The 24,427-nt window shown below is 52.0% G+C and overlaps 3 protein-coding genes across 3 annotated transcripts; 2 read left to right on the top strand and 1 right to left on the bottom strand.

The window, feature by feature from the left end:
• Positions 1-999: 999 nt before the first annotated feature.
• J4E88_007727 (uncharacterized protein) lies at positions 1,000-15,654 on the top strand (the record flags this gene model as incomplete). The annotated part of the gene is made up of 1 exon (XM_049401343.1): positions 1,000-15,654. The coding sequence occupies one exon, from the start codon at positions 1,000-1,002 to the stop codon at positions 15,652-15,654; it is 14,655 nt and encodes a 4,884-aa protein (XP_049253027.1).
• Positions 15,655-19,940: 4,286 nt separating this feature from the next.
• Positions 19,941-21,298, top strand: J4E88_007726 (uncharacterized protein; the record flags this gene model as incomplete). The annotated part of the gene is made up of 2 exons (XM_049401342.1): positions 19,941-20,079; positions 20,166-21,298. 2 exons carry the CDS (start codon positions 19,941-19,943, stop codon positions 21,296-21,298), a joined length of 1,272 nt encoding a protein of 423 aa, XP_049253026.1.
• Positions 21,299-21,834: 536 nt separating this feature from the next.
• J4E88_007725 (uncharacterized protein) lies at positions 21,835-22,928 on the bottom strand (the record flags this gene model as incomplete). The annotated part of the gene is made up of 1 exon (XM_049401341.1): positions 21,835-22,928. A coding segment is annotated over one exon (1,094 nt), but the record flags the coding sequence as incomplete, so codon positions are not given.
• Positions 22,929-24,427: the final 1,499 nt, after the last annotated feature.

The raw sequence follows: 24,427 nt of genomic DNA, 5'->3' as shown, positions 1-24,427 counted from the left end.
AGCGCCTTGAGCGTCTCGACAATCTTCTCCGCCTCCTCCTTTGGCACACCCTCCTTCATCATCTTCGGTGCTCCCTCAACGAACTTCTTGCTGTCCACCAAACTCAAGCCTAACATGGCCTTGATCTCCTTGATCACCTTGGGTTTCGCGCCGGCGTCGAATTTCTCGAGCTTGAGGTTGAAAAGTGTCTTCTCTTGAGCGGCGGGCGCGGCCTCTTCTTCCTCGACGGGGGCTGCGGCCGCGGGACCTGCACCTCCTCCGGGACCAGCGACAAATCCTCCCATAGGCATGTCGGGTATGTTCAGACGAGTCTGGCAAATTGTTAGTGGGATAACCTGAACGTCGCTGCATCTATCATCGGTGGCAAAACGGTTTAAAGCCAGGCCTGTCTCCCTTAACACAATGCAGGTGTGAAGACGGGCATGCTCTACACATTGTATGCGTGCCACTACAGGCTTCCGATGGTCGCCTTCCCACCCCCGTAGCATGTCACCGTACCTTTAACGTCGATACCAAGTCTGCAGTCTCCAACAGAGTCAATTGACTAATCTGATCCACGATCGTCGCAATCTTTGGATTTGTGGGAGCTGCCGCATCTGACTGCCATCTCCGCTGTATCCTCTGCTGTGTGGCTCCAACGGTCGGTCGTACGTATGCGGACTGCTTCGCGGTGCAGATACAGCGCCTGAGCGCGCGGGATGCCGGTGCTGCCATTGTGCTGGAGGGGAAGGCGTGAATCGATGGTGATGATTGTACGTTGCGGGCGTGCCTGCCATCATGAGATTTTGCGGAGCGGATTACGACTAATTGGGTTGGCGTCTTGGCGCGTTCCTAGACCCGCAAAAAAGTTAGAGAACTTCGAGGCCTTCAGACATCACCGCCACAACACCACCTCCCGGACATACTGAAGCGTCGAAACTATGGGAAGGCGCCCCGAAGTCCTATCACAACCCCACCCTTGCAGAAATGGAACGAATGAATACCCGCAAGTCCGGTAAAATGGTCGACATCAACACGCTTGCCACGGAAGCCTTGAAGCCCGAATCCACAGACGACATTCTTGTTCAGCATGGAAGTCTCCTCACAGAGCTATGCGCGCGGTGGGTACAGTCTGGCTCAAAGACCGACGCGAAAGTGGCGGCCTTTGGGCGATTACTACCACTTGCGCCTCACCTCGCGGAGCACGTGGAACGATTTCTGGCCCATACTTCTGATTCTCCAATCATCGGATCGATATCATCGATCGAAATCATGAGCGCTACCAGTGATGTTGATCTTGTCGAAGTTCTTCTTGGAACATTCCGACTCGTTAGTTACGACTGCAAGAACTTCACTAACTATGTACGACCGCTTGCTTTGGAGCGCCTGTCTCAGCACACGAGTCGCGTTGTACGGTACCTGGCCATACGGACGCTTTGTTTATACGCGCATACGGCGGATTTTGCGACCCAAGAAATGATCAAGCGATTCCTTGGAGAGGAGGAGATCGAGGGGCCATGGGAAGGTCAGCACATCGACTACCGCTTTTTGTCGCTTTGGGAAGAGAAGAGGTGGAAACATCTACAGAGCAAGATTGGCCAGGAGATTTCCGGGATAGACACGTACGCGAACGCTTTATATCAGGACCTATCGCCGTATACAGTCAACGTCAATGGTGTTCTACTGCCTCGGTTGGACGGAAGCCCATCCCAAGAGAGGCCTGCCCAGCTCGTCTCGACAGCCACCACAGAAGAGAACCTAAAGAAGATCGCTCATGGACTTCTTGGGTCCAGCCCTATCCTACTCACGGGCCTCGCGGGCTCGGGCAAGACTCTTCTTACGCGTCATCTCGCATGGCAGCTCAACAAGCTCGACGGAATGGTTACCCTTCATTTGAACGAACAAAGTGACGCAAAGCTACTGATTGGAATGTACACTACCGGAGCTAAGCCGGGAACCTTTAGCTGGCGCGCAGGAGTACTCACTACCGCTGTTCGGGAAGGCCGGTGGATCTTCATCGAGGATCTCGATCGGGCGCCAAACGAGGTTATCAGCACGCTGCTACCCCTCATAGAACGCGGTGAACTACTCATACCCAGCAGAGGAGAGACCATACGAGCAGCGCGTGGGTTCCGCATCATCGCCACTATGCGAAGCACCCTTAACCCAAGAGGCCAGGAGATCATACCCCGTCAGAACATGATTGGCCATCGATTCTGGAAATCTGTCACAGTGCAGATGCCTCATCTAGAGGAGTTCCGTCAGGTGATACACGCAAAGTATCCTGCGTTGCAGAAGCATCTTTCCAGCATCATGGAGGTCTATGCACGGCTATTGGACCTGTACTCAGATCCCAAATTCTCATCCGAGAATGGTACATCACTTCGAGCCATGACACCACGAGACTTACTCAAGTGGTGCGACCGGATCGCGGTACTTCTTGGACAGGCTGCATCATTCAGCAACGCGCAAAAGGACGACATATTCATGGAGGCATTCGATTGCTTTGCGGGAAGTCTGCGTACCGAAGGCGCGCGTTCGAAGGTCATGGCCTGTGTGGCAGAAGAGTTACACATCGACCCTCAGCGCAGAGACCACTTGTTAAGGAACCGCGAAGTCAAGCTTCAGGTGCCTTCCAAGACTACATCATCCGGCACTATTCAGATTGGACGAGCGCGATTGTCTAAGCATAAGTCTTCTAAGAAATCGGGTTCAGCACGGCCATTTTCAACCAATGACTACACCCTACGCCTGCTTGAGAAGGTGGCCGTAGCAGTCGATCGTCAAGAACCGCTTCTTTTAGTGGGTGAGACGGGCACTGGAAAGACAACCTGCATCCAGTATCTGGCTGAGCAGCTTGGTCGCAAGCTCGTAGCCTTCAACTTGTCACAACAAAGCGAGAGCGGCGATCTGCTGGGTGGCTTCAAGCCTGTCAATGTACGCAGCCTTGTCATTCCACTCAAGGACGAATTTGATGAAATCTTCGATACCACCTTCTCACGAAAGAAGAACTTGCGATTCATCGAAATGCTCGGAAAACGTGTTGCGAAGGGCGATTGGAAGCGCGTTTGTTCACTGTGGCGCGAGGCTCTGAAGATGGTTGATGCAGCCAGGAAATCACACGAATCGCAAACGTCATCTCCGGATCCTGATGGTGGTCAGCCTAAAAAGAAGCGAAAGATGGACTCGCTACCTGCCAACTTCCCGACAGCAAGATGGGAGAAATTTGCAGCTGATCTGCACGACTTGGAGGCGCAGCTTGCTAGTGGCTCGGAAGCGTTTGCCTTTTCTTTCCTGGAAGGCAATATCGTCAAGGCAGTTAGGAATGGCGATTGGGTATTGCTTGATGAGATCAACTTGGCGTCTTCGGACACACTAGAGGCGCTTACTGATCTTTTGGGCGGCGGCCCAGATGGGAACCCATCGATACTCCTGACCGAGACTGGCAATGTCGAACGTGTGGTCGCACATCCCAATTTCAGAGTGTTCGCTGCGATGAATCCGGCCACCGATGTAGGCAAGAAGGACCTCCCACCGGGCATCCGATCGCGATTCACTGAGCTATACGTCGAGAGTCCAGACGGTGACGAAAAGAGCTTGCGCAACATCGTGGAGAAATATCTCGGCGGAGACGGAACAGATCCAGCAATCGTGCGCATAGCACGCGATGTCACTACTCTGTACCTTGAGATTCAAAGACTTGCGAAAGCGAACATGCTCGTCGATGGCGCAGATCAAAAAGCCCACTTCAGCCTGCGAACTTTGACACGGACGTTGTCATACGCCAGGGATATTGCGCCGCTCTGTACTCTCCGTCGGGCTCTGTATGAAGGGTTTCACATGAGTTTCTTGACTTTCCTAGGCAAGGCTTCAGAAGACCTGATCGCTCCGCTTATTACCAAGCATCTTTTCCCGCAAAAGACTTCCGTAAAGGCTGAGCTCGGAAAGCCACTTCAGCAACCATCAGATGGTCGAGGCTACGTCAGACAGGGCCATTACTGGCTCCGACAGGGTGTGCATGATGTGGAGGAGCAATCGCACTACATCATCACCCCCTTTGTTCAGCGCAACATGGACAACCTCATTCGAGCTGCTTCCACACGAAAGTACCCAGTGTTGATCCAAGGCCCTACCTCATCCGGTAAGACAAGTATGATTGAGTACCTAGCCAAGCGATCAGGGAACAAGTTCGTTCGCATCAACAACCATGAGCACACCGACTTGCAAGAGTACCTAGGGTCGTACATCTCCGGACTTGACGGAAAGCTCACATTCCAAGAAGGTATATTAGTACGAGCTCTACGTGAGGGCCACTGGATCGTTTTGGACGAACTCAATCTGGCGCCTACAGATGTTCTCGAAGCTTTGAATCGCCTGCTCGATGACAACCGAGAGCTACTCATTCCAGAAACACAAGAGGTCGTCCGGCCACACGAAGACTTCATGCTCTTCGCCACACAGAACCCGGCTGGTCTCTACGGAGGACGTAAGGTGCTTTCAAGAGCTTTCCGTAATCGTTTCCTGGAGCTACACTTCGACGACATACCGGTAGAAGAGTTGACGGAGATTCTACATCGCCGTACCATGATTCCGGAAACATGGTGCAAGCGGATTGTCAAGGTATATCGGGAGCTTTCCACACTTCGACAGGAGAACCGTATCTTTGAGCAGAAGAGTTTTGCGACACTACGAGACCTATTCAGATGGGCTCAGCGCAAAGCAGACACAATCCAAGACCTAGCCAACAACGGTTACATGCTTCTTGCTGAACGCGTGCGCAAAGAGGATGAGCGAGTCGCCGTCAAGAAGATTCTAGAGACCGTGATGAGCGAAAAGGGCCCGAGGGTGACGATAGACGAAGAGCGACTGTTCAGATCTGACAGCCTATCGAACATCGAAGGGCTTGGCAATGGTATGGCTATGGTCACCACTGATATCGTTTGGACCCGCGCCATGCGTCGCTTATCGGTTCTTGTTGCACATGCTATCCGAAACAATGAACCGGTTCTACTTATCGGAGAGACTGGTTGCGGAAAAACGACTGTCTGCCAATTACTCGCAGAGCAATTCAACAACCGACTCCACATCGTCAATGCTCACCAGAACACTGAAACTGGAGACTTGATTGGTGCGCAACGACCGATCAGAAACCGGGCCGCTATTGAGGAATCAGTAAGAGAGCAAGTGCTTGGAGCACTCCATGAGACTCTGGGCGAACGCCTTCAGGGTGACCCTGGCTCGCTGGGTTTCGAAGAGCTTATGACGCTTTACGACAACATCACTAATGACTCACCCAGTGCAATCACTGATGAGCTTCGCCAATCTATACAATTCAGTCGAGCTAAGGCAAGTGCCTTGTTTGAATGGGCGGATGGTAGCTTGGTGTACGCAATGAAGCAAGGCCACTATTTTCTTCTGGACGAGATCTCGCTAGCTGATGACTCAGTGCTTGAGCGCCTGAACAGCGTTCTCGAGCCTTCGCGTTCCCTTCTGCTGGCAGAGAAAGGTCCGGTGGACTCCATGATTACAGCTAGCGATGGGTTCCAGTTTCTTGCTACTATGAACCCAGGTGGAGACTACGGTAAGAAGGAGCTCTCGCCAGCCCTTCGAAACCGCTTCACAGAGATCTGGGTTCCAGCAATGTCCGACCTCGACGACATCCTCGAGATTGTGCGATCGAAGCTGAGACCAAGCTTGATTCAGTATGCTGAAGCTATTGTCTCGTTCTCACAATGGTTCAATGACAAGTACAACACCTCTGTTGCTTCTTCAATATCTGTCCGTGATACTTTAGCATGGGTGTCTTTCGTCAACGACTCGAAACACGACGATCCTATATTTGGAGTAACCCACGGCGCGGCCATGGTTTTCATTGACACACTTGGTGCCAACCCGGCAGGTCTACTTGCTATTTCTGCATCCACTATCGATGATGAGAAGAGGACATGTCTACATCACCTGAGCAAGCTATTGGGTCAAGATGTCGCACCTATGTACTTCGCCGCCATTGACATCTCAAATACGGAGCATTCTTTCCAATTAGGCTCTTTCTCCATCCCCAAGTTCTCGTCGGTAGCCTCGCTGGCGTCCAACTTTGCGCTTGAAGCACCGACCACTCGCTCCAACGCGATGCGGATAGTTCGCGCACTACAACTTCCAAAACCAATCCTGTTGGAAGGAAACCCCGGTGTAGGTAAAACTACGCTAGTCACTGCCTTAGCCAGATCGATTGGCAAACCTTTGACACGTCTCAATTTATCTGAGCAGACAGATCTGATGGACTTATTCGGATCGGACGTGCCCGTCGAAGGGGGAGCCGCCGGTACATTCGCTTGGCGTGACGCTCCGTTCCTCAAAGCAATGAAGAATGGCGATTGGGTACTCCTTGACGAGATGAACCTGGCCTCCCAGTCAGTACTTGAAGGCCTCAACGCGGTCCTTGATCACCGCGGCGAAGTTTACATATCTGAGTTGGACCAGACCTTTCACAAACATCAAGATTTTAGAGTCTTCGCAGCCCAGAATCCGCATCACCAGGGCGGTGGCCGTAAGGGTTTGCCAGCTTCCTTCGTCAACCGATTCACCGTCGTATATGCCGACATATTCCGCCCAGAAGACCTGACGCTCATCTGTAACAAGGTATTCCCTGGAATCGATCAGCAAGAAGTCGCAAAACTTATCCGATTCGTGGCGGACCTGGACGAGCAGGTTGTCAGCCGTCGCGCATTTGGTAATCTTGGCGCACCTTGGGAGTTTAATCTACGCGACACACTGCGCTGGCTGCAACTTCTCACTTCATCAGATTTCCCGGGTTCAGCGCGGGATTTCCTGGACACTATATTCACCCAGCGTTTCCGCACAGAGGGCGATCGCATTCGACTTCGCAAGCTGTTTGAGAACCAGTATGGGGTTCACGAACCTCGCATAAGTCTCTTTCACAGCTTGAGCGCTATGACAGTACAAGTTGGCCTCGGTCTATTACCGCGCGACACTTCAGTTGCACGTGCGGATGCCATGTCGACCCTTCGGACCTCGCGGCTGGGACCAATGGAAGCTCTTCTGGTCAGTGTGAAGCAGAATTGGCCGATAATCGTCGTGGGCCCACCCGGCTCTGGTAAGACTACTATGATCAGCCAGCTGGCAGGCTACGTCGGCGCAGACCTAATCACCTTCTCTATGAATGCTGATGTCGATGCTATGGACCTCGTTGGCGGATATGAACAGTTGGATCCGACAAGGGAGGTGCATCAATGTCTCCACCAGGCGGAACAGCTCGTCCGAAGACATATTGCGACCAGCATGCAGCCCTTAGCCATACATCTTCAAATGTTGGAACTACTTCAAGCTGGGTCTTTGGTACATGGCAACAGTAATATCGCGCACTTCCTTGGAATGCTTTCGGGGCTGAGCCCCGAAGCGACGGAGCTGGCTCAAAAGCTGCAATCATCACTGCAAGCTTCGGGCCAACAAATCGACGGCGCGCGTTTCCAATGGGTCGACGGCATTCTCATTCGCTCGCTCGAAGAAGGGAACTGGCTTGTTCTTGATAATGCAAATCTATGCTCAAGCGCTGTTCTAGATCGACTCAACTCGCTACTCGAGCCTAACGGCTACCTTTCGATCAACGAACACTCTACAGACGATGGAGAAGCACGCATCGTACGCCCCCATCCAAATTTCCGAGTATTCATGACAATGGATTCCAAGTATGGCGAGCTGTCAAGAGCGATGCGAAACAGAGCCGTTGAGATATGTCTGTTGGAGGCTGGCGATGAAGCTTCTAAAGACGATCGACCGGTCGTGCAGTATCCACTTGATTCCGTCATGTATCGGTATCGCCAATTCCAAGAACAAGAAGAGGATTTGCCAACAACATTGGAGTACCGCTTCGAGCATCTGGGACTCCAAGATTCTAGTCTGTTGGCAAGTTTCACTAAGCAGGCCCGGCAAGGTCTCGTGTCAAGTTCTTTTGTCGAATTCAACGGAGCCAACGGCCATTCTACCACGCAACTATCATCCGCAGAGGCTCAAGGAAGTCTCGAGCACCGTATATCACAACATGCTCAATTCTTGCAAAGCACGTGGGCAACGCATATCTCAGCGGTTTACAAGCTGCTTGACGATGATGAGTCAATGAGACTTCGCCCTTATCATCCTCTAGGTAACGAGCTGTTTCTGAGCCGTACCGAAAGATCGAATGCAACCAGTATCTGGAGTGCGTCGATGTATGAGATCATGCTAGACCTTCACAAGATGCAACACGCTATCCAGGATCTTCCATCCGCTCGTTTTGAAAGACGCAAAGAAAAGCAAAGGTTGCCGGCGTTCCTCCATGCGTACTGGCAGGGTCTTGTCAAAGTTGTGGATGGCCTTTCGGCGACAGTTCAACAAACTCACCATCGTGACGTTGCTTTCCTGAAGCCATTGAGAACCTTATTCTGGGCTTTCCACGGACTCACCACGGCGTCCACGTTCGATCGCGCCACGTTCCAGACTTATCTTAAGATGTTAACATCCGCAACTCCTGCCATGACCGAAGAGTCGGGTTCTCTCTCACGAACCCTGAGTACTACACTCGCTAAGCAGATGATTGCATTTGGATCTGACGTTCAGTTAACCACTGGCCTGGGCATGGAACACATCTGGCGAGTATTCAAACCGTCTACACCGACAACTCATTCTCAGCTGGGCGCTGTTCTGGAGCTCGAAAGCTTAGCCGATCGGCTCGATGCGATCATGTGGCAGTCAACCTTGCACGTAGATGAGATGATACAATTACGCGAAAGGGTTGCAAGTTCCCTCACGCTCGTTCGAAAGAACCAAGTTGATGCCAAAGGACTCATCGCGGGTCTGAGTGCGGCCATCTATGACCTTGAGCAGACAATCGGGGAAGATAATATGCTCATTACTCCATACTTCGAAGACGAGTTTGAAGGGCTCTGTCAGTTCCTAGACATAACACGCCACGACATCGATACGAGCAGACAATCAGGTCTGACCTCAGCTGTTGTCGCCACGCGGGCACGGTCAGCCCTGTTCGCCAGGCGAGCGACGAAACTCATGAATCTTGCATTCGAGCGATCTGAGCATGGATCGAAACAGTTCACAAGACTGTATCGCCATCTTGGTTTGACGCGCAAATCAGCAAACGCTATGGTACTACAAGGCCGATTCCACACTGCCATATTTGCAAAGCTCCACGCTGTCGATGAAGTACAGCTAGCACAGCTCGACCGATTCGAAACGGAATTACAGGTTCTCTCCCAACAGCTGTCACTAGACGCTTGTCACATAACGCAGGGCCAGGTGACTGCGTTAGACATGATCTACAAGGACATCTACCACGAGATTATCGCATCGCACTCTAGTATGATTATGGGGTCGGCGATTGGAGGCTCAGTCGCAATATCTCCGGATGCGGACATCCCGAATTCCTATCGAGTGGCTCTAGAGGACGGGATCGCACACTGCAATCCATTGTCTGTTTCTCATATTGACGCTGCAGCGTGGACTCACTTAGGCCTTTTAGGCTTGCGGCTGTATGTCCCAAACTACCCGCACGATCCCGCGCTACGGCCTATGATCGAACGCGATATGTTCAACGCAGAGAAGAGTTCTCTTTCGCATGCCCTCAGCACTTTGAGACAGTTTCAAATCGATTTCACTGGAGAAGCGACAAGTTTCCGCATCCGTCGGATCGAAGAGGCGGTCAATGCTATGGGTCAAGAGCCGCCTGTCCCGGCTATCGTCCGCCCCGTTATCTCCGAGCTCGACGATCTACAGGGCGAATTCACAAACCTACTGAGTACTACACAGCCTCTCTTGAACGGAACAATGTCCGTCCACGAAGCTGCTCGTGATCTCACCTTGCAGCAAAACATCCTTCGCATCACACAAAGACTCACCGAAGGATATCGGGAATACGACGACATCACAGACATAGCAGTAGGCTTCCTCTCTTGCCTACAAATCGGCCTCACTATAGGCCGGAGAGAAGAAGAGAAGAGGGTCGAAAGCAGTGTCAGCAGAAGTTTAGCATACATGTCATCGAGGACGCCATTCTTCGGGCGGACTCAGCCGATGGAGAAGGCAGAATTGACATTGCAGTCTATGCACGAGAGCTTACGGCAGCGCGAACACGCTATCGATATAAGGTGGCATACCCTTTACTCTTTGCTCACACTCATAAAAACCGATCCCGCGGCCATGACGACATCACCAGCTAGAGCCCTGATTCATGACTTGTTTGCTAGCTTCTACGTCGACTGGAAGACTAAGCTACTCCAAGACCAAGAGAAAGAGGCCCAAAACTCCAGCTTGTATACGTACCGTGGGCTGGACGACGACGCAGACGAAGAGGACCCAACTTTGTTTCCGGACTATGACGAAGATCAGGGAGAAGTAGTCAGTTCAGCTCGACTATCATCTAACTCACGGGATCATGCGGTCCGACTCGCCAACATTCATGCCGAACTCTTTGGCGGAGACCGGGATGCCTCAGATTCTATCAAATCATTGTTAGAGTGGTGTGCGACTGAAGTGAACCGCATATCGGGTGGTAAGGGCTTCAATAGCAAACACGAAGATGCTTTGCCAACCATATACCTGGTGCTTGAGAAGAAGGTCAACGCACTGTCGACTATTGGCACAGCGAGAACCTATAACTTCTACTTTGACCCTAATCTGTCAGAGGCCAAGCGTCTCATCACGCTCATTCATCGTATCCAGACGCGCTACCGCCAGATTCGTAATATCTGGCCAGAACATGCCACTCTCTCGGAGGTTCTGCGCACATGCGACGAAACCCTCGAGTTTCGACATGTTGATCCTGTGGCCAAGTTCATCACGAAGGCTGAGAAACTTTATGCATACATGCACGAATGGCAGAGAGTTGCCAGCAAAGAGTATAGCACGGCCAACCTTTACGATGATCTCACCAATCTCCTCGTCAGCTGGAGAGAGCTTGAGCTCACCACTTGGGCACGACTCTTCGACATGGAAGAGATGAAGTATCGCGACGACGCGAAGAGTTGGTTCTTCGTGGCATATGAGACCATCATTGCCGCATCAGAGTGCAGCGAAGATGAGAAGAGTCTACGTACACACGTCAAGAATCTGCTCAAAACGCTGGAAGGATTCTTTGAGTCGACAACGCTTGGACATTTCGAGCAGCGCATAAAGCTTCTAAGACAGCTTTGCCAACATACAAGCATGCGCATGCAAGACCTTGGCACTTTCAAGATTGTACACGATGCACTCGACAATTTCCTCGCCTACTATTCGCGCCTTGAGAAGCCCGTGCATGACGCTCTTACCAAGGGTCGTCAAACTCTAGAGAAGCAGATGACCGATGTAATCAAGCTTGCAAGCTGGAAAGACACCAACATTGAGGTCCTAAAGCAGAGTGCAAAAGCCAATCATCGCAAGTTGACTAAATTAGTCCGCAGATTTAGGGCACTGCTCAGTCGGCCTGTGTCTGGGATTATGGGCGCTGGCTTCCCTGATGGAGATCACCTGCTACAAGACGTCTCTTTGGAGACTGCTAGTACTGCTGCCAGCTACGAAGGACTCCAGCTTTGTGCAACGAGCATTCCAGGCTGGGATGAGAGGCCTGCTCGCTTCAAGAATCTTGCTATCACAGTCTCGATGATGCGCGATCTCACAACACCAAAGGCCGATACTGTCGACGGTGCATCGCACATCACCGATTTCATTGCTGAGATCTCAAGCTCTATACTTGAGTTGCAAAAGGCGACACCCACGACACTCACGGAAGAGAACAAAACTTCCGTACAACACCTCAAGACCCAGAAGCGCAAGCTCTACGCCGATACGATGAAGGAGCTGCGGCGGATGGGTATTAACTCGAATCTAAGCGTGGACACGCTAGCAAAGCAAGATGAGCTTTCGACAATACTCTCTACTATTCCATTGGTCAAGGGAGGTAACATGACCGGACGTTCCGCTGAATACTACCTCCATAAAGCACTCAACCTCATGCCTCAGGTTCGCGCGGTTACCAGAGAACATTCTGGTGATCTGACTCCAAACGACGTAGCAAGAAGCATTGGCTACTTAGAGGGCCTGCTAAATGCCTGTATCCGACAGCGCAGTGTGCTGAGCAAGGCTACGCTCAGTCTTGAACAGATCAAAGCACCTGTGTCACTCGTTGATAGCATCTGCCAGTTGGCGCCCGGTCAAGCTACATTAGTTTCCGACCATGTGGATGTCTCAGGCTTTGTACAGCCGCAACTTCGGTGGCTTGCTGCTATGATCAAGACCGCCGCCGATGTGGTGACTGCTCAGGCTAGGCTCGGGAAGACAAGTGAGCTCGATACGTTGATTCGTGAAATGCGCAGTTGGACCAGTACTGCTACAAACCTTGCCGATGCATACGACCAGTCGCCGAAGCTCCCATTCAAAGTCCAGTCCATCGATCGTCAAGAAGCCAACAACACCGTCAAAACCTTCTTGTCCGATCTTCAGCGGGCGTTCAACGCATCCGTCAACAACAACGACATGGCAAAGACAGTGCTTCTGCACCTTGAACCATTCATTTTCTCGTATCCCGCTGCCGATCCTGTCAGATCTCTAATCGATATTCGCATAACAGTTGAGTCTTATGCTCGAGACGTACTCGCTTCTCTGGATCTTGTCCTTGGTTCAATGCAAGATGTGGAGGCCGCCATGGCAGACATACCGACCTCGACCGACGATACGTCCTGGCTCCTCAAGGAGGAACAAGCACTCGCCGCTGCGCTTGTCGGCTTGCATTCTCCTCAAATCAGCGAAGCCCTACAAACGCTCCTCGAAAGGATGCATTACCTACACGAAGATGCCAATCTGCAAGTCATCGTCGCTTTGTTTGCATGCGTAAAGCCAATCTTACATCAGTATGTGGCGACGCACAAGTACATTGTTAATCGCTTTGATGCGCTTCATGCAACGACTGCGAATTTACTGCATCGTCTGTCGAAGTCATTCATCCAGATTGGCACGGAAGGTTTCTGTCAACCTCCCGAGAAATCTAACGATCCCCAGAAGGGCAAGGACGATAAGCTTGAATCTGGAACTGGCCTCGGCGAAGGTGAAGGTGCCGAAGACATCTCCAAAGATATTGAAGACGATGAAGACCTCGAGGATCTGGCACAGGAGCAGAAGGGTGAACGTGAGGGCAGTATTGAAGAACAAGAAGATGCTGTCGATATGGGCGAGCAAGAGATGGAAGGTGAGACGGAAGAGATGGGAGAGAAAGAAGATAAGGGCGAGGAGTCTGGCGAGGAAGGAGATGATGATGCACAAAGTGAGGTTGGCAGTGTCGATGACCTCGGCCCGAGTGCTGTTGACGAGAAGATGTGGGACGATGGTGGCAAGGAAGACGACGCGAAGGACAAAGAAGGCAATGAAGATGTGGGAACTGAAGACCAAGACGAGCAAGTTGCTTCCGAGCAAAAGGAAAAGGAAAAGAGTGGTGAGGACGAAAAGAAAGACGAGAAAGACGAGAAGGACGAAAATCAGGAGGGCGAGGAAGACGAGGAAATGGAGACGGAAGGCGAGGAGCAGGATGAGAACGTTGGCGTTGGCGAGAAAGAGCAGATGGATCCGCATGCGAAAGAGGAAGAGACACTGGAACTGCCAGAAGACTTGAACATGGACGGTCAAGATGACGAAGGCAAGGAAGATGATGATCCTGGTGACATGGACATGGGAGATGATCTGCCAGAAGAAGACATGCAGCCAGAAGTCGATCCAGCACTGCCAGATACCATGGACGAAGATGTCGGCCCAGAGCAGGAAGACGAAGAGGAAAAAGAAACAGCCGGTCATGTTGGAGATGAGGAACAGCCAGAAGAAGGACAAGAAGACGAGGGTGATGAGCCGATGGACGATGACGATGCTGTTCCTCTTCCAGATGAAAACATGCCGGACGATGAGGCTCGCGAGCAAAAAGACACCGATCATGCTGATCCTAACGCCGAAGCCGGCGCGGGTACAGAAGCCAATGAAGAAGCTCACACGAACAAGAATGATCAAACATCTGCCAGTGCTGCAAACCAAGACGAAGGCCAGGAAGGCGAGTCAGCTGAACAGCAACAAGCACCGACAGCTGAGGACGGTCAACTTGGGCAAAATGCGGCGCCAGATGCTGGAGGACAGGGAGACCAACCTGAGGAATCTCGTGAGGCGCAGTCTTTCAAGAAACTGGGCGATGTGCTCGAGAAGTGGTACAACCAGCAGAAGCAGATTCAAGACGCCAAAGAAATGGATGAGACTCAAGCTCAGCAAATCGATAAAGAGATCGACATGGCTGATGCGGACTTTGAGCACGTTGGTGACGAAGAACAGCGAGCTGATACGCAAGCATTGGGCACCGCAACTGAGGATCAAGCGAAGACGTTGGATCACGATATGGCTCTGCCAATGAATGAAGAGGAGGACAAGCTGCCATCCCGCCCCGATGACAAAGACGAAGAGAGGACTGGTGCCGATGAAGACCTTGATATGGAGGAGCCTGAGCAGCAACAAGACCAAGATCAAGAAGCTCAGCAGCCGCAGTCGAATGCGATGGAAGGCCAGCCTCAGGCTTTCGTCGGCGAACCACGACCCTTTTCCGATCAAGAAGATGAAGACATGGCCGATGCTGTATCGCTCAAAGATGATGTCTCGTCTACGACGTCGTCCGCTGATAACATCGAAGCCCAGCTCTCGCTTACGCACCTCGATCCAAATACCATAGATCCCACTTCTGCACGCGCCCTCTGGCTTGCGCACGAAGCTTCGACAAATTCGCTCTCTCAACAGCTGACCGAGCATCTCCGCCTTATCCTTGCACCCACTCTCGCTACAAAGCTTCGTGGAGACTTCCGCACAGGAAAGCGACTCAACCTCAAGCGCATTATTCCCTACATCGCATCAGGTTATAAACGCGACAAGATTTGGCTGCGACGTAGCATGCCAAGCAAGAGAAGCTACCAGGTCATGATCGCATTGGACAACAGTGGCAGTATGGCCGACAGCGGAGCCAGCGGACTCGCACTCAAGACCCTTACGCTTGTTACTCGCTCGCTTTCGATGCTAGAAGTTGGCGAGGTTAGCGTCGTAGGCTTTGGCGACGAAGTCAATGTTGCGCATGACTTTGACAAGCCCTTCACTTCCGAAGCCGGTGTACGTGTCTTTGAGCAATTTGGCTTTGACGCCAAAAAGACCAACGTTCGTGGTCTGGTCGACAAGAGCTTGGAGCTATTCAAGGATGCGCGACAGAACGGATCGAGTTCAGCGGGTGAAGATCTCTGGCAATTAATGCTCATTGTCAGTGATGGTCTCTGCGACGATCACGCGGAAATCCAACGTCTCGTTCGCAAAGCGCAAGAAGAGCGTGTGATGATCGTCTTCATCATCATCGATAGCTCTGCTACCGCTCCGTCGGTATCAACACCTGTGCCATCTGACAACCTTGGTGCCCAGCCACCTGTGCCAGTGAAGGATCAAGCCAAGACTTCTATCCTGGATTTACAGTCTGCTGTGTTCACGCCTGAGGGAAAAATTGTGAGATACAAGTACATGGAGCAGTTCCCGTTCAGGTACTATCTCGTTGTGAGGGATGTGAGGGAGTTACCGGGCGTATTGGCTGGGGCATTGAGGCAGTGGTTCGGTGAAGTTGCGGGGAGTGCTTAAATAGGTACTTACATCCTATGTATGTGTATTTGCACTTGTGGGTGGTCGGTTTAATTTGGCTGCATTTGCAGTCAAGGAAATGGCGTTTTATTTAGGGAACGGTAGTTAGCAGTTCAAAAGTTTTGTCCACTCAATGTTTGAAGTGCTCTTAAGTCTCTTTCTTAGTAGTTTGAATTCACATTCGCTCATTAGCTGTATTGTATGCAAGGTTGGGATAATCCAACCAATACCACTCGTTACAACTAGCTACAAAGCGCACATGCAAAAACATGCCAAGAAATTCTTGATTGCGAGAGGTTAGAGACGGAGTCATCCGCTCGATGTCTTGCTCGAGTGGGGTGAAACAGGGTGGGATGACAGGCAATTCTCACCGTCGAGTGGACGCCTTAAGGATTGGTTAGCATGTACTCAAGCCTTCTCACAGTCTCGTACCCTCGCAAAGAGTCATGCCGAAGCTGAGGATCGCCAAGCAATGCTGGTCATGTTTGCTTCAATACTTGGAAATTCTGTCAAGGTCGCTTGTCGTCAGAGTGAAGTGCCTACCTCAAGGATACCTATTGGTCAAGAACCACGTTATTTCCGGGCGAGATAATCTTTTCATCTACGCATTTTTTATTGATTTTGGACACCACAGAACGAACTGCTTGACTTCTCCACTACTTCTTTAGCATCTCATGCTCCTTGCCCACTGGACAGTGTCTAGCACTGACTAATCTCATTCTTCCAGGGCTCCTCTGACTTCTTTTCCTCTATGATGGGCTGTAACCTAGCGCTAGCCCAAACATCTTCTGTTGACTCATCGTTCGTATTAGGGTCATTCATCTTCTTATTGTGTCCATGCATCATCACATTATCAAGCCAAACTTCCATGTTCGCTTGCTTCTGAAATGGGCCATGAACCTTGGCGTTATCGTTTCGCAAAGTATGTTGCAGGAGTGGAATACCGGCTGCTTGCTTCGTTGCAACGTCCGCGAACGCGTTCCGCTCTAGTGTAGACATTACCTAGTAGATGCTGCGTAGATAGCCACGTTGATGTAACGACCAGAAAGCAAATCAATGCACGTAGAATCTAGTTGTATGAGTACCAATCTGGCATGAACTCTACTCACCGCGCATAGTAAAGATGCTCCAGAATTGAGAATTTCAGGGCGCAACCATCTACGAGCGTGAATTTATCGTCTTCGTTATATGTTACTATCTCGAATTTGAGTTACAATTACCTAGGTATTCACATGGACTGCCGTTCACTACATACACGTGGCCGCGACGCGTGAGGCGGCGGTCGCCAGGTAGTGAGGGTGAATAAAAACATGCTAGCGACGAAGACTGCGATGCAACGATGTTGTACGTCTGCATGGCAGTGCATGGCAGAAGCTTTTGGTCAAACACCGCCGTCTGTCAAGGGTCGCAGTTCATGGCTCGCTTACGTAATGGGGCCCGGCAATTGTCGGCTATGAATGCAGCCATGATCTCTCGTCTACTCCATCTCCGTCCTGTCTTTCCGATAATCTGTCCTATCTAGCTCGATGTATTGCCAGTCATCCTAGTGGTTCGGTGCGCTGACTTCCTCCTGCCTGGACCTCTACCACCTGCCCAAGTGCCCTCTACCTAGCACACTTTGTTCCCGTTTAGATCCTGGATGCATCAAGTCAATTCCAGAGATCTTCAGTCATTGTTCTGCATGGAGCCCACTAATTCCGACGCGGTTAGCTCTGTCGCCCTCCTATGGAAGATGCTAGACTTGCCACAGGAAGCTCTCGACTCGCTAGATCTGCCCTTCGATAGAGAATGCCTACCATCTTCATTCAGAGTTGATGTTCTCGCGCAGTCAACCGTTGCAGCGTCCGCGCTTGTTGCAGCCCTCTTTTGGTCTCATCGAAATGGATGTTCAATGCCCGCGTTACAGTTCCGGCAGAGCATGCATGCGTTGAATTCAAATCCGAGCGACTCTATACTCTCAATGGAAAAGCCGCATCGCCCCCATGGGGAGTTATTGGTGGGTTTCATCAAGCAGCCGATGGATACGTCAGGATACACGATTCATTCTCAAATCATCGTCAGAACGCGCTTCGTATTCTAGGACTTCCACCCGACGCATCCAAGAAAGTTGTGGCACAAAAGGTGTCAAAGTGGAAAGCGGTAGAACTGGAAGCTGAGGCTTTTCGTTCCGGAGCTATGATTGCTGCGCTGCGTTCTTTTGATCAATGGGACGCTTTGCCTCAAGCCAAGGCTATTACAGACCACCCAGTTCTGATAACGAAACTTGCAACTTCCGAGCTGTGTATGCCATTAGAGCGAACCCCGAAGGTAATGGACAAATGCCTAGAAGGCATTCGGGTTGTCGAGATGAGCAGAGGTATGCAGCTGTACCGATAGCTTGTAAGGCATACACTGACCTACCCCGGATCTATAGTTATAGCTGCGCCAGTCGCTGGGAAGACGTTAGCAGCACACGGGGCCGACGTTATCTGGATCACATCGCCGCATCTGTCAGTAGTATCCATTTACGAGCTAACCCTGGAAAGAAGGTGTACTAACCACACATACGTACATCCAGACCCGATCTTCCCGATCTCGATATAGATCTATCGCGAGGCAAGCGCACGGTGCAGTTAGATATATCGAAGACCGAAGGGAGAGCTAAGCTACTGGATCTGCTCTCCACAGCTGACGTCTTTCTCCAAAGCTATCGCCCCGGGAGCCTAGCAGCAAAGGGTCTCTCTGCAGAAGTATTGACCAAGGCCAATCCAAGCCTGATCGTTGCAAGCCTCAGTGCATACGGTCCCGGGAATTCATGGTCGCTAAATCGCGGTTTCGACTCGCTTGTCCAGAGCTGTTGCGGTATCAATGTAGCGGAGGCTGAGCGCCATGGAGCCGGCGAACCGATGCGCGCACTACCTTGCCAAGCATTCGACCACGGTGCCGGCTATCTTCTAGCAACTGGTATCATGGCCGCTTTGTATAAGCGCGCTACTGCTGGAGGCGCCTATGAGGTTATCGTATCGTTGGCTGGTGTTATGAGGTTTATGCGGTCTTTGGGGCGCTACGATGGCAAAAGCGGGTTCGACCGCAAGGATTTCAAAAGCCCAGAGGATGTAAAGCGGTACCTAGAACTGCGGCAAACGCATTTCGGGGAGCTAGAAGCGGTAACCCACTCGGCTCGCATCGAGGGTCTGTCAGTGGGGTGGGATGTCATGCCGAAGCCTTTAGGAAGTGACGCAGCACATTGGCTCTAATGACTCCACTATCCTATAGTTGCTCTGATAATGCTCTCCTCGTATCTAAGCATGGATACACTTTATGGAAATTCACCGCCCAAATATGACACACGACTCACTGTTGTTGAATTACAACGCTGTGGTTCATGACAAGGCCTCACAATGAGGACCTTCTTCACAAACCCTGGATATAAATACAAAGACGTCGACACGGGATACTGACGATTACGCATCGTGCGATCTCTACCAACTCCGCAATGAAAACGTACTGAGCAAAGCTGGTGTAGCTGATGAGCCGAACGTAAAGGGATTGGCTGGGCGGTGGTGCTTGGAGACCGGAGGAGCTACCTAGGTACCATCCATGTATACCTGGCCGAGACAGCACTTGAGCTTGTTCAAACATGCAGGGTGGTACCGTTGGCTTCGCCGTGTGGCACAGGTTGTTTATAAGTATCGCAGCGAACTGGTGGTGCGTGTACGGAAAGAACACAGTACGCCTCGACGAAGAATTTGCGGAGATGTAGCGCAGATCTCAAGGTTTCACGTGGGCGCAAAAAGGAGGAAGAGTAGCGATTGGCGGAGTTACTGCGCGGATTGCAAGACCTACATATATAAAATCGGGAAACCGACGGTAACATAACCGGAAGGGACGTGGATGTAGTGCTCGGACGTCTTCATGCGCTCCCGCTATCCCTCACGCAAACCGGGGCGTGTATTCGCAAGAAGATCGTGTCAGCATTGGAGGAGCGCCTGATGAAAACCTCATCGCCTCCACCGCTGTGACTATGAGACCACATTCTGATTATTTGCAACTCATACAGTCGGCAATGACAGCCGCGTTAGATATCACAAGGCCAGTGTCAATCCATGGAGTACATGTCCCAATTGCGTACTTGCAGTCGTTGTGGAGTCCACTGACGTCATCACCCGCGTACCTGCATTAGCCTTCGCCCCTCTCTGCCTCCTCCTTGTCGTCTGCCACTAGTTCTCATACTCGACGCCTTCTCAGCCTATTGCCCAATTACCGGACACTGTCAGATATTACGAGACCATATCAGCACCAGAGCCATGGCTGAAGTTGCAGCAGGCGCGTACGTTGCGGCCGAAGTGGTAGAACACACGGCAGAAGCAGGTTACGCCGCGTACATCGTCTCGAAGCCCACGCTCCCCCTCAAAGTCACTTTCAAACGCATAGCCACAGCAACAGGTGACTCTTCGGCGTATGTACTCCACTGCTACTACATAGGGTCAAACTGACCTCCAGACGCTCTTTGGCGCGTTCCAATCACACAGTCACGGTGCTCGGCAACAAGGCTTATATCTTCGGCGGCGATACTGCGAACAACGTTCTTGCGAGCAACCATGTGCATGCCGTTACTCTTGAGCACTCCGGTAAACCGGAGATGGACTACAGCATCATTCCTGCTCTGTCAACATGCGAAGATGGCCGCACGCCAGCGGAGAGATCGAATCACGCAGCCTGTGCTTTCCACGGCAACATCGCTATATACGGTGGCAGTGATAACGCTGGCGATCTCATCGACGAGCAATCGTCTGTATGGCTCTTCAGTCCTGACAGAAAGAGCTGGGATATTCTACAACCCTCCAAGGGAGATGTCGACACTGGAGACATTGGCCCGGGCCCGCGGCGCAACGCGAAGCTGTTCGCGCATGATCAACACGTAGTGTTGTTCGGTGGTGTCGATGGTTCTGGGGACAATGCATCGGATTTGTGGCAATTCGACATCGCTGCGCGCTACTGGACGCAACTTCCAACAGCGCCAGTCGCGACATCCAACGCCGCCTTGGCGAATGGTCAGTTATGGCTGATATCTGGATCCGATCCAATGAGTAGCCAGCTCCATCATATCAGCGTCTCGTCTTCCAGTGAAGAGAGGAAATGGGAGTCCTTTACGTTTCCTACCAATCCACTAGCGCCTGGCCCCCGTGCTCGACATGACGGCGCCTTGATACCGGTGACTACTGGGTGGGGCCGTAACTACCTCATCTATCTCCTAGGCGCACGGAGCGACTCTTCTGCTGATACATCCAACACGAAGCCAGAAGATCCAAAGCACGCAGGCGAAGTCACCCAATTCAGCGACACCTGGGTTCTCCAGATCCCTGCAAGCGATTTGGAGGCGAAGCCATCAATGACGCTCAAGAACGCCATCAACCCTGCAAAGATCAAAGACGCGATCCGATCTGCGCTGGGGGCTGATACTGGTCACTTGTCGTGGGCGGAGGCGGTAGTACAGACGCCTTTGGAGAAACAACTGGAAGAGGAAGATGGCAAACTGCATCCCGGCCCAAGGGCTCTGTTTGGATCGGACGTCATGGAGAAGGGCAGCAGCATAGTCTTCTGGGGTGGTGTAGATGCGAAAGGGGAGAGAGTCGGTGATGGTTGGGTCGCGAGTTTCGAGTAAGCGAGGGATGCGTCACGACATTTATGGTGTCTATGCATGCAGGATGTGCTAGCACTTTGAGGTCGCCTTCACTTCCATAGTGTAGAGATCTATTTGGCGAAGAATATCCCACAGTGATAAGAGCAGAGACGAGAATAGCATCATATGCTCAATCGAGCAACGATACCTAGCCCTTTATGCGAATGGACTAGTACTTCAGGTCTTCCGATAGGCTGTCGAGATTGTCACCTTGTCGAGATCCTCTAGCCCAGTGTCCGAGTAATGGGGCACGTGGGGAGATTACAGCCTTGGAATGCCTGGGCGGCGGACAGGAGTTCGGTTTCAATGAAGCTACGTCTCACAACGTCTGTCATGGAAACATATGGTGTTGCTGTTCTTTGTGGCTAAGAAACGAGAGTGCAAGTGGGGGCCAGCCACGTGAAAGAATGCAGCATGTGAGTTTCAACAAAAGTGCGTTCAGTTCATTACATCAAAGAATAGTGAATGCGAGGCCAGTCACGGGCGGGTAACGCGGCTTTATTCTCTATACACAAACCCTAATCCCTCTGATAAATACCCGCTATCCAACAAGCTCTCAACAGCGCAAGACCCCATGCCATGCCAATACTATCCCATACAACATTTAGCTTACTACCCATGACCTCCTTCCACCCGATGGCCACCTCAATCATGGCAATGTCAGCGCTCTCGGCCAGCATCAGCATCTCGACGTCGAAGATCCAGCCTTCCGAGTGCATGTAGGGGACAATATAGGGAAGTGCTGGTCGTGAAAATAACTTGAAGCCGCACTGCGTGTCCTTGATGCGTGCGGTGGCCGGAGGCGTCATGATGCGAAGGAGGATGTGGAACGAGTGCATCAAGAAGTTGCGGAGTTTGGAGCGCTGAACAACGGCTTCGCTGCCGACGAGATGAGCTCGAGAGCCGATGGCAACACCGCGCCCATGCTTGTCCTCGATGCTCTGGCAGCCTTCAACGAGAGCCGCTAGGTCCGAGAACCGACTCGCGCCATCCGCGTCGGCGAAGACAATGTACTGGCCTCGAACATGTCGCATGCCGTGCGTGACTGCGCCGCCTTTGCCTCTGTTCTCTTCGAGCGTGACGACGCGAATACTGCCGTGTGGGATGTGTGTTGAGTGCGCGGCCTTGGCGTCGCCGTTCTTCGACCACGGCCCTGGCTTCGACTTGGGGTGTTGGCTGAGTTGGTGCTCCTTTGCAAACTCCAGCGCTTTGTCGACGGTGCCGTCAGTGCTTCCATCACTAACAACGAGTATCTCCCATCCTCTCTGGCTCTTTTCACCCTTGCCGCCAGCATGCGCATCACCGTATTGGCTCTCCAGGTAGTCGACAGCCTCCTCTAACATGCCTTCCAGCCGCTCCTCCTCGTTGTATGCGGGGACCACGACGCTCATGAAGAGCTCCGGTTCTTCGATGGGCATTTGTGGCGGTATGACGACTTTACTTCCCGGCTCCTTCGCGGCTTGTTTCTTGGCGGCTTCCTTCTCTGCTGCCCATTTGTCCAGCCAGCACGGAAGTTCTTTTGGGTCGCTTCGTGCACCGTCGGGTAGTATCGTCGTGTATTGTTTCTCGGAACGCCGTGGCAATCGCGGAGTGGGCGCGAGGAGGTTCAATGCTATATAAAGCTGTCACTCATAGTCATTAGTCGCGTGCACGTTGTCATGTAGGCGCATGTGTCCGTACCCAAAAGCCCATGGCGCATAGCAGAAAGCCCAAGCCTACGAGAAGCACCCATGTTGGGGGCATTTCAATAGCATGCTTCGGGTGCGACTCGAAGCCGTAGCCTGCACCCAATCTCTGGGTATCGAAAGCGCGGTTCTCTTTCGACATGGCGGTTGCGGGGCCCTGACGAGGGCTTGTCCAGTGATGGTGCTACCGGAATGCTGTTGACATTGAGTCGGGATCGCGACCGCTGAGACCGGAACTGGCGGCGGATGGAAAGGTGTGCAATACAAAAAGGGAGACGCTGTAGTGGTCGCGCGATGGCCAATTGGCACGGGAAGATGCAACGTGGAAGCTGACGTACCTGACGGCCCGAGGTTCGTTAGTCAGCCTCGTTCTGCTGCGGCGCCCACCACCACAGCTTCTCCGCGTTGTCTTGTACTCCCTAGGCAGCTACTGCAGATATTTCACGCAAAAAACACCTAGATTTGTTGCCTCCAATTTCGCAAAGTCGTGTTGGCTGCTCCCTGGGCCGATGAGCTCAGAAGATGGCTCCCATCAGCGCTGAGTTTGGCAGAGTGGCACACACTGAAGTCTCGACGTACCCTTTCATACGGCGGCACCAGCAACGCACATATTGGTCGATAGCAAGCCGTGGGCAAAGGTCTCACGATGCGAGGTGCAATATGCGCTAGAACAAGTGTTCAACGTTACGTTAACATAAAGTATACAGATATGCAGCCTAACGACAACCCGGCGGTTTCAAAATGCCAATCCAAACACCATCGCTGTCTGTACATATGCGTGCGCGAAAAATGGATATTGCTGTCCAGAAAATCTAAGGATCCGAAAGAAGTGCGACTGAAGCGCCAGCATGAAGAGAAGCAAGCTATGCTTCTTGTTCATCTGATCGTGTAACGCGTTTGTCCTCTCCGTCTGTATATACTGTAACGTGTCAGAATCAGCCTGGTATGTAGGTGTGGTTGAGCACTCACCATGTGGACGAATGAACCAACTGCACAGGAACGCAGTCCCGAAAGTCGCTGCAAGACATACGAAAACGGTTTGTCTGTACGCGCCGACAGTGGCACTGTAGATACCGTTGAAGATGGTGGGCCCCATCACACGTGCAACAGCATGAAGTAAGCCCGTGGCACCTAACAGTTGACCGACCTGATCTTGCGGCACATGTTTGGTCAATGCAGCGCCAAGAGTGGGCGAACCGATACCGCCAATGGCAGCAATAGCGCCAGAGAGTGCGAAGAGCTCGCCTTTGCGGACAAGGGCATATCCGAGGAAGCCAGCCATGTCGAAGAAGATGGCTGCACGGATAATGGAAAGGTCGAATAGGTCAGAACCTGAACTGCGCATGCGGGCAGCCCCATTCTTCCCGCGGAAGATGCGGGTCAGAATCGGCAGAATGACTAGAAGAGCAAAAACACGCGAGCTGTT

This window comes from Alternaria novae-zelandiae (assembly GCF_023758075.1).
Source record: "Alternaria novae-zelandiae strain BMP 2774 chromosome Unknown scaffold_16, whole genome shotgun sequence".
In the NCBI taxonomy this organism is placed as follows: Eukaryota; Fungi; Ascomycota; class Dothideomycetes; order Pleosporales; family Pleosporaceae; genus Alternaria; species Alternaria novae-zelandiae.
The sequence above is the reverse complement of the archived record's forward strand: the minus strand, read 5'-3'. Positions and strand labels throughout refer to the sequence as shown.